Raw genomic sequence first — 10,436 nt, 5'->3', positions numbered from 1 at the left:
CCTGTACAGCCTATAGCCCTTGACACTGACCGCCCAATCATGCGTTTCGTCCCACCCCATTTCCGTAATCCCCACTATGTCCAGGCTGGTGTCAGCCAGCAGGAGGGTGAGTTCCTCCTGCTTGTTGCCCATACTACAAGCATTTATGGAGCACCTGCATGAAGTAAAATCCTGTAGCCTGCAAGCAGTATTGCTTTTTTTACCTTTTATTGATAGCTGCTTACAGTAAAATACTGTACTTGTCTGACTATCTCTTCCTCTCTCTCCTTAACCATATATAAGGCTTCTAGCTTCTTACTTCCCTTGTATTCCTTACAAACACAATTGTTTAAGTTACAAATAAAAATAAATACTTGTCTTGTTTCCCACTGGGGCTAAAGGTATTCACAAATTCACTGTGTTATCTGTTTGATTCTGTATTTCATCTACTTAGGGCTTTTCAGCTTCTAAGAGGCTAGGGGCTGAAACTCTCACAGGCCACACCAGCACGGGTTATGCATACCCAGGTCTCAGCAGGGTGAGCCGCAGGTCTCCTGGGCTATGTGCCATGGGGATGCCCCACGACTGCACTTTGCAGCACCGTACCCGGCTCACCCTCAGCCTGCACCACACTGCAGTGTCTTGCCCCCCTGAGGTGGGTGCAGGCAGCGGAAGCCAGAGGCAGGAAGGGGAGCCTAAAGACTCCAGCTACTGTTGTAGCCAGAGCAATGTGAGGAATGGGTAGGACTCTGGGGCCTCAACTTAATCCTTCGTTGAATGCATAGTACCCACAGGCAACCAGTTGGATGTCCTTGGTCTACTTGCTGAAAGCTCAAACCTAGAATTCAGACTTTGAGGCTAGTATTACTTGCCATTATTCATTTGCCAGAAGCTGTTCTGATCTCTGCTAAATTTTTACAAAGGTTAACCTCTTTCTCTTTCTTATGAAGGAATCTGTATGTCAATTAGTTTTTGAATAGTATTTCTTGAGAAGTGGCAAAGCCAGGTAGCCTTATTTAAAATCTATGTATTTAAACACATAGTAACTAGTTTTCTTCCTGTTCTATAGATTGTTATCTGCTGGAGCAACCAAAGTTTATGCTATTCTGACTCATGGAATCTTCTCTGGTCCTGCTATTTCTCGAATTAATAATGCTGGATTTGAGGCTGTTGTAGTAACTAACACAATCCCACAAGAAGAGAAAATGAAACACTGCCCCAAGATTCAGGTATTACTAGGGCAATGAAGGGAGGTGTGTGGTGGGCCTTCTCTGCCTTCCCTGTGTGGGGCCCAGAGTTCTTCAGCCCTGTATTCCTCTTGCTGTATGCCAGCCCAGCTGCAGACAGACAGGAAGCTGCACTTCCTGGTGCCACATGCTGCAGTCTGGTTGAGGGAGAGGGGTGTGAATATTTACATGTTTGTGCTTTATCCTTGGAGAAAAGCAACTCTCCTAGGAGAAACTGAATGTCTGTATAAAGCCTTAAATAAACCCCTTGCAGGCTTGTTACTCACTTTATCTGTCTGTACACTAGAAAATAGTTGCCAAGGTTTTGGCATAATTAGCTCACATTTGCAGAATATTCCTTTTTCCTCAGGAGAGAGACTAATGGCCGCTAGTCTTAGCAAGAATAAACTTGTGTATTTTATTCGGTTTTAGGTTATTGACATTTCCATGATCCTGGCCGAAGCAATCCGAAGAACACACAATGGTGAATCAGTCTCCTACCTGTTCAGCCACGTTCCATTGTAACTGCAAGAGATTATAGTGTGCCTTTGCATAGGCTGCATCAAACAGCACTGTCGTTATTATAAATACTACAACTTGATAATGAACACCTTTAAAAAAACATCAGAGTTTGCATACTTAGTGATCCTTTTGTTTTCTGATTAACCCTTATTCATTGAAAATGGATGACAAAGCTCCATCTTGAAAAACCTTTTATGAATTCCCTTGAAGGCTTTGAGGGGTTTGACCTGTGACTTATTCTTACAGGTAGCTTGTATTTCTTTATCCGACTACAGCAAGAGGAGTAAAAAATTTCAACACTTAGATTTGAGGGACTTCCAGAGGTAGCCCTATCTTTAACATATTGCACATTGGTTTATATTTAATAAAAGCTTGGATGGACAAAGAAGTGGTTCTCTGGCTATGTGAGATTTTAAATCTTGTCTAAGGTCGTTAGCTACATATCTCTTTGTCTCCCTAGTGGACAGAGTTCAAAGCATTTTCCCTGAAGTTAAATAAAATTCTGGAGCTTGATGACTATCTCCTTCACATACCTCATGGTTAAACTTGTTGAGCAAGTCTTATTTTTATGGGGTTGATATGGCCATGGCTATGTGATTACTTGCTCATGCTGTCACTGTTAAAATGTTACTTCAGATGTCTGTTCTTAAAACTGGGACCAGATTCACCACACGTCTACCTGTGATACTTACTTGCTAGAATATCTGCATTCTGAACTAAAACTAAACTAGTACATTGTATTAAAAGATGCAAGGTACACTTTGCCACATTTAATTTTGTCTAATAATTAAACTTTCAAAGAAGCTACTGATGCCTAACTTCATTTCTCTTCTGTTTTTAATAACAGTGACTATCACTTACCAAACTTATAAATTTCCATAACAAGTTTAATCAACTCTAGATATCTTCATATTATTCAGTGCATTGTATTTTACAGCATATGAAATTCAAACAGTATAATCTTGCTTTTTGTGGTCATCTAGGTGGTTTGTGATGGTTAGTGAGCCTTTTTGTCTTTGAGTGCAAGGACATTCCATAGTTTAATGACAGCTTTCCTGTTTTTTTTCAAGATGTAGTATATAACATTTTAAACATAGCCCAGATAGTAAATGCAGATGTATCTCTATTTATAAAAAGCCTATAAGGTGTGATCCCTGCATGTGTTTGTCTGACACTATAATGTATATGCATATAACTTGAGTAGGCTTCCACACTTTTATGGGGAAGGTAGTAGAGCATAACCTTTTTATTTTCTATGATACCACTTTTTATTGGTTTGCTGCCACCATTGGTTTGGTTGGCTCTTGAGTGTCAAGTGCCCTATAAATAGGGAGTGAAAGCCATTTTGAAAGCAGTTTAACAGTTGAAATGCTGGGACTCTTTTTTCTTAGTTCATTATTAGATACAGCTGTCATGGGTAATCAAGGTTTTAAAATCTTGTCTGCTGAAGCATAGAACTTAGTGTTCTGAAGAGCCTTAAAGGTCTAAAAGGAGAGTGTGCTGAGCCACTGGAATCACATGTTCATTTACTTGGATCATGCCAGATATTGAAATACAAGTATAATTTTAAAAAGTCTTTTGTGGCTGTGGATACCACAGAACCACCACAGGATTTCAACCAGTTCTTTGCTAGAACTGCTTTACTAGGTCACAGTGCACTTAGAATATTAGACTGATATTTATATTTACCATTTCAGTTTCCTCCTAATAATTCTCAGACTATTACATCTAGGTATTCTTTTCAGTACTTTGCTAGCTGTCATATGTTTTGTTCAGTATTTTTAAAAAAAAAAGTAAAAAAATGGTGGTGGTAAGAAGCCTATCTGTGTCACGCATCCAAAGAGAAAATTCAGTTCTGGAGTTTCATCCCATCTAACTTCTTATTCTGGTTTTATTTTTAAATCCCTGTAGCACAACAGGATAACTTTACATTGCCTACTTGCTGCGGAAAAGTTTTATCTAGCCCTTTGTAAGGCTGTACTTCCTAAAATGCTGTTCTGCAATGAAGTCTGTTTTGCAAAAGTATGGTTGTATAGTCTTGATCATACATACCAAAGTCTGGTTGACTGAAAACTTCAAAAGTTTTATCATACCTCTCCTTTCATTGGTTTGTTTAATATTCTAAAAAGCATCTGTTGGTGTTTTGAAGATCAGGTCTCTGTTACAAATGATATGTTGAATGGGTTGCCTTTTTATTGTGCTCAAGTATGCTCAATAAAATTTTTAATTGTGCTTGCAGGCTGATTTTTAATTTTCTAAAATTCTTTTGGTAACCCAAAATTGGAGAGAATTTTCTTGAAGGAAAGTAGGGAGGGAAATATGAACTTGGTATGCTCTAAGCCTGCCTCAGTTCTCCTGAATAATGGTAGGAGATGTTAATCGCAGTACACTGAACAGACCTTCAGAATAGACCCATACTTCTCCCTGTTTTATCTGACAAAAAATTGACAAACTTTAAATTTTTATTATTGGACATCTGATTTAACACATCATACAAATGGTCAGGTCAGATTTCTCAGATTATTAATATTAATGTTGGTAAGTATTTTTTTTTATTTCAGGCACTTTAAGCAATGGCTTGAAGCACTAGGACTGAGGTCACACAGCCAGACTAAATGTCTTTTGGATGTCCATAGGAATATCCAGTTAGCTTTGCTGAACTGTTAGTATGCCTCTTAGTAGGATGTGTTCTCCTCTCTCTTTTAAGAAAAGTGAAAACCAAGGATCTGAGTCTTCCATTTACCATGGGAAAAACAGTAAAATGTGGATTTCCTCATTTTAAGGAGAAAAACACTGGTTTCTCCTTGCAGACTGGCAGTGTTCTGGCCTGCAAGGGGCTCAGGGAATGGGGGTCAGGCAGAGAGCACCAAATGCATGTGTGCATGCCAGCCAGGCAATGTGAGAGCAGGTCCCCACAGGTAAGTCTCCCTGCAGGTTGAAATTGAAGCCCCCATAGTGAGGGAGGAAGGGAGTTGGGCAGGGCTGGCTGGGGCTGCTTCCCAGTCAGGGTGGTGCATGGAGCTTGGGGCCTGGGATGAGTGGCCATAGGGAGTGAATGCAGGGACTGGCTCCCTGCTGCTGTGCACACATGGGGTTGAGGGCATGGTGGGCACCCCCCACCCCAGACTTATGTCCCCACCTGGTGCACATGCAGGATGGTGGCTGTGGGCTCAGGGCTCCCTACCCTGCTGCCCTCCCCACAGGGACTCCACAGTCCAGCAGGAGGGACCCAATGTGTCAGGGCAGAAGGGGGCAGGGAGGCTTGGTGAGACACCACCCGCCCACCTGGCGGCAGCAGCAGGAGTGGCAGTGTAGAGTTGTCTCCTGCTGCTGCCGGATAGGCAAGGGGCATCTTGCTATGGTGGCTTGGGGCTTGCAATGGTGGCACCGAGCCTCTCAGCACAGCACGGCAATGTGGTAGTCTCGCTCATTGGGCTGTGAAGGTCCCCTGGGAGGAGGGCAGCAGGGTAGAGAGAATTAAACCTGTAGTGGCTAGCCTGTATGGGCTTCCGCCCTATGGGCTCCACTCCAGCCATGCTTCCCAAGGGGGGAGTGGAGGAGCTGGGCTCCATGCTCTACTGTGCTGCAGCAGCTGCCACCTCCCATGGGTGGAAGCCAGGGCTCAGGTGCTTCTAGGAGCTCAGAGCTGTGGACCCAGGTCTCCAGACCCCTAGTCCTGACAGGGCCCCCTCTGCCAGGGCTGGGAGGGCCCAGGGGGCTGTGGTTTGGGGCTGTGGTTGGGGACTGAGGGGCACCAGCAGGACGCAGGGACCTGAGTTGGGAGTGAGGGGCAGTGGCATGGGCAGGGGACTGGTATATCAGGCCTGCTCAGTGACACAAAGGGGGAAGGCAGAGGGCAACAGCAGCACCTGATCCACATCCTGGTGGGTGAAGGAGGCAGGGGGAGATCTGATTTTTATCATGGGGGTAGGGGGGAACAAACCCCAAAATCAAAAGCCAAAATTTATAAGTATTTTGAATTTTATTATTGTGATTGAGGCACTGGTAGGCTTCCAAAACTGCTTTTAAATTGTAACTATATCAATAAAACGTTGTGTTCAACTGATGCATATATGTGTATAATGGTGTTTTCATTTTAAGCACAGAAAAATGTAGATTTTGGAGAGTGGTTTAATCAGAGAATTTATGGTTTTAAATCGAGAAAACCAGGATCCCTGGTTATTTAATTTTAATCATGGATTTAGGGAGTTTTAGCAGAGAATTTGTTTGGTTTTTGTTTGGTTGGTGTTTGTTAATTTTTCTTTGGGTTTTTTTCCCCCCCCGATGATAAAATCACAAATTCTCTGCTAAACCCACCAAATCCATGATTTAATATTACAGCCCCTGCTCCCCCAGCCCTGCTGGAGGCAGCCCACAGCTGCCAGACTGGACCTGGGTCCACAGCCCCCTGCCCCTGTTGTGGGCTTGGGCAGGGCAGCTCCCTGCTGCTGTGTGGACTCCCAGAGGGCAGGGGGGGCCCTATGCCCCCAAGATCCATACCTGGTATAGGTGCAGGCTCAAGCTCCCATCCTGCTTCCCTCCCCCAGGGCCTCTGGAGCCAGCAGGCGTGACCCAGTGTGGCAGGAAACAGCGGAGAACGGGGCCTGCCGTTCCTTGCCACCGTGTTTCCCTCCCCTATGACCCTGTGGGAGGAACCGTGCAAAAAATCTACTTGCCACTTGTCACCCCCAATGCCCTGGCAATGTGCCTCCTGCCTGCAGGGCTGCAGTGATGGCAGCAGCGTGGGGCTGTGCCCTTCAAAGCAGTGGCAGGCACCAGAGGTGTGTTGCCGAGACAGCATTGGGGATGGGATAGCAGCTTACATCGGTGAGGAATGCCCGTGTGGCCCTGGTGTCCCCAGCCACTCCGGGTTGCACCTGCTGACTCAGCAGGCCCTAGGGGAGGTGTGATCGGCTCCCCCCCACCCCCTCGCAACCTTCTGAAGCCCTGCACATGAGCAACATTTAGAGGCAGAAAGTTTGCCTTGGAGTATGCTGATGATAACTACGAGTCCTTAGACCCTATCAGTGCTCAGCTGGAGGGAGGGTCTTGCTTGTGTACTCAGTGAGCATGTCTACGTGTGCCTATTAATGTCAGCTATAAGCTCCAGAGTTTATCACGCTGGAGATTTATTGCTGCCGGGTATGTGTCTACGCATGCATCTGGGATTGCAACATACTTGAGCTTGGATGCAGCAGCCCTGGCTGGCACGGCTCTGGCTCCACATGCTGTGAAGGGTCTGGCTGGGATATGAGTGCTTCAGTGCAGGGCTAGCCAGCAGCTATTTAGTTTATAAACTGTAAGCATACTGTCAACCAGGTGATCAGCAGGGATCCTGGTTTTCTCTGATTTAAGAAAAAAAAAATCCCCAATTTCAGATTTAAAAAAGTAACCCAAAATCCACTTTTTTTTTTTCTTCTGTGTGGGATTAAAAAGAAAACAACCAGAACCCCCCCCCCCCCCCCCCCAAAACTGTTGCCAGTACATAAATATATGTAGTGGTAGTTCATTTTGATTATGGAAAAATGTAGATTTGTTAAACAGGTATTTACATTACAGAATTAAATCAATTGTTGCCATACAAATAAAGCAGATGGGTTTAAACTTTACAGTTTTGCATTGGCATTTAATTTTTATCATGCAAAACGATCAGAGTTAATTTTGTAGTTGAGTTAAAAGTGTTTCTGCTTTCCTGAAGGGAAGGAAATTGCAGTGGTTGCAGGTCAGATGCTGCAGTCAGGTCTTTCCTACTCTTTCCTCTTTGTTGCTTTTTGAGCAGGTTTTAAGTGCCAACAGCCATAAATTTCTGTAACTGTTCTCATCCACTTTTACAGTCCCCAGGCTTCTGTCATGATCTTTAGCCATCACTGGCTGCAATTTTCCTATTCCTCAGTTCTTTTTTTGCATCTATCTGTTTGTGTCTGCTTTACTATGGTTTAACGAATCCCTGTTAAATTATCTGCTAAGCATCACACTCTGAGGGGTGTAATATTTCTATAGTAAACGTTCTCGGTAATAGCATAATGACTTGTTTGCAAGTTGTTCCTTGGGTAAAATGTCAATTAGCAAAAGTGGGTCACTTTCAACTCCTGTAATATTTTGATTCTGAAAAGTGGGAGAGCCCAAATTGTTAAACTCATTAAATATAATTGATTTAAGAGTTAAAATTAATGTAATTATTGCTTTCTTGCTGGCACTCCTTCCTGTGCAAGGGGGGATAAATAAATGTTAAGTATTGTCCCAGCAATGAAGGCATAAAGACCTTGTGGGAATTGTCTATTGGGATCCTGGTCTCCATCCCTAAGTTGCCTGCAGTGTGTGGATGGGCATCTCCTGTGGATGGGAGCTATTTTTTACAGCTGTAACAACTGCCAGTCCCTTACATCTGCCAGCCGCACTCTGGCTGTGGTTGCAGCAAGTGAAACAGCAAGTTAATGCTTCTGTAATTTGGTCTGTAAGGGTTTTGTGGCGGGGGGGGGGTGTTGGTAGTTCAGTTTTTGCTTCGTTTGATGGGAACATATTTCTCTTTTCTATGCCTCCTTTTCTGTGCAAGTGAAGCCAACTCCATCCATCTGGAGTGGAACAAAAATAATTTCACAATACATAGGAGGACACCTTGCATAATTTTCCCTTATACAATAGGCAAGGATTTAGGTTAGACATTGGGTTACCTCTTAATTTTGTAATGATTTCTAAACTTCAGCACGGCACAGCTGAGGATTTAGGGTAAAATCACGTTGGAGTTAGGTGATAATTCTAAGGATTTGTGTTAAGGTTAACTAATACTAGTGATTTAGCATCGATCCTATGGCTCTGTAGCTACGGCTCTGCAGTGGCAGTGAGGGATGGTGGCTGTGGGGGGCGGGGAGGCTCGCACATGGAGGCCACTGCCGCTTCCTTGTGGAGCCATACCAGCAGTGACAACCGCTGCATCCAAAACCTCGGCATGCCGCTGCTGCCACCGCAGAGCCATGCCCGTGGAGCTGTGTGGCTGGTCACAGGGTGGCAGCGGCAGTGTGACCTGTCAGGTGGCATGCAGCCACCCTCACCGCCATCCCATGCCGCATGGTGGCCACGGCTGCCACCATACTGCTGCTGCTGCCCTGCAGCCAGCCGCACAGTTCTGTGGGCATGACTCCGTGGTTGCAGCGGCAGCACAGGGAGGTTTTGCACGCAGCGGCTGTTACCTCTGGCACAGCTCCACAAGTAAGCGACAGCGGCCGTCATGTGCAAGCCCCCACTCTGCCCCTCACAGCCAGCTCCCCCTGCTGCTGCAGTACTATGGCCATGGAACTGTATAGCCACCTGCATGCGAGTTTCCCCCCGACACACCCCTGGCCAGCCAGCGGGGTGGCATGTGTGTGGCTCGCACATGGCAGACACCACCACACCATGCCCTGCATCACTTGCCCACAAAGGCCCCCACAGAGGGGCACCCCTGCATCACCCCCCAGCCATGCTCCCAACTGCGGTGTGCCCCCTGGGGTTAGCAGCACCCCCTGCTCCCCCAGCCCCCTTTCCTTGTCCTACCCCCCAAACCCCACTTACCTCTAAGATCCAGGGGTGAAGGGCATAGGGCAAGCCTGAGCCTGAGCCCAGACTTGAGTGACTCAGAGGCCCAGGCCCTGCCCTTCCCCCTCTCCCTTCCTGTCTCAGTAGGGCTGGGGGTTTCCTGCCCTTTCTGCAATCAGCTCTTGCAGGCTGGAGCTGTGCCAGCCTGCAAGAGCTTTTTGCAAAGGCAGAGAATCTGCAGATTTCTCTGCTAAAAGGGGAAATCTGTTTTCTCATATAAACAGGGAATCCGTGGTTTTCTCCATTTTTCTGTGGGAAATGGAAAACCTGGATTCCTGGTGATTAGTTGCATATTTTGGGTTAATACCCTGTCTTAGACATGTCACTAGAAGGCTGGCAGGCAGGGACATGTCTAGGGGCTGCAAGTGCAAATGCTTGCCCTGCTTGCTGGTGCTCTAGCCACAGTATAGGCCAGGGAGGTGGTGAGGGAAGGCACTCTCTTCCCTCCTCCCACCATATGCCTCCTCTCTACTCCCCAATCACCCTACTGCCCCCTTCAGCACTCAGACCCCGCCATACCCTGCAACTGGTTCTTCCACCCCTAGATCACCATCACCCCTCAAGTGGCTCCTCCACCCCTGGACCACTGTCCTGCTGCCCTGATTGTCCAGAGAGCAGCACAAATAGCAGCAGCAAGAGTTTTCACCCTCCCTGCCTGCTCCTGGGCTCCCTATAGCCTATGCCACCCCATGCACCCAGATCCAGCTCCTGTGGGGCCCTACAGCTGCTTGGTAATTCCTTGCCCCCCCCTTTCCCTTACTTCCCTTTCAGCTGCAGGGCCTAACAGGGGCTGGATTGTAGCATGCAGGAGTGGCATGGCTTCAAAGCAGGGAGGGGAAGCCCCCCACCAACACCTGCCACTCAGGCTGATTGGGGTGGTGTGGTATTAATCTAGGGGTGGAGGGGCCAATGGGAGGCAGAGGGGGCAGTTGGGATGGCAGGAGAACAATTGGAGTTGGGGGTGATTTGGGGATCAGCACCAATGAGGGGGCAGCAGTCTGGCAGTTACTCATTTACACCCCCCCCCCGGTCCCCTATTTCTTTCACTGTATTTCCCTCCCTCACTCCTTTCCCACCCCATCTCTACCCACCTGTTACCCAGCTCCAGATGTCAGTTCAGGGCCATAGTTAGTCCAC

At 46.6% G+C, this 10,436-nt stretch overlaps 1 protein-coding gene across 2 annotated transcripts in view; it reads left to right on the top strand.

Annotated features, from left to right (window-relative positions):
* The window catches only part of PRPS2 (phosphoribosyl pyrophosphate synthetase 2), a 32,874-nt gene extending 28,915 nt beyond the window's left edge, over positions 1-3,959 (top strand). For both annotated transcript variants that reach the window (XM_019529323.1, XM_019529324.1), the window contains exons 6-7: positions 1,049-1,208; positions 1,638-3,959. In XM_019529323.1, coding sequence (XP_019384868.1) covers positions 1,049-1,208; positions 1,638-1,730 — 253 coding nt within the window. In that variant the 3' untranslated portion in view covers positions 1,731-3,959. The remainder of the gene's footprint in view (positions 1-1,048; positions 1,209-1,637) is intronic.
* The last annotated feature ends 6,477 nt before the right edge of the window (positions 3,960-10,436 follow it).

The sequence above is a fragment of the Crocodylus porosus genome, unplaced genomic scaffold, assembly GCF_001723895.1.
Source record: "Crocodylus porosus isolate Cpor-Errol unplaced genomic scaffold, CroPor_comp1, whole genome shotgun sequence".
In the NCBI taxonomy this organism is placed as follows: domain Eukaryota; kingdom Metazoa; phylum Chordata; order Crocodylia; family Crocodylidae; genus Crocodylus; species Crocodylus porosus.
Note: the sequence above shows the minus strand (reverse complement) of the source record. Positions and strands in the feature narration are given on the sequence as shown.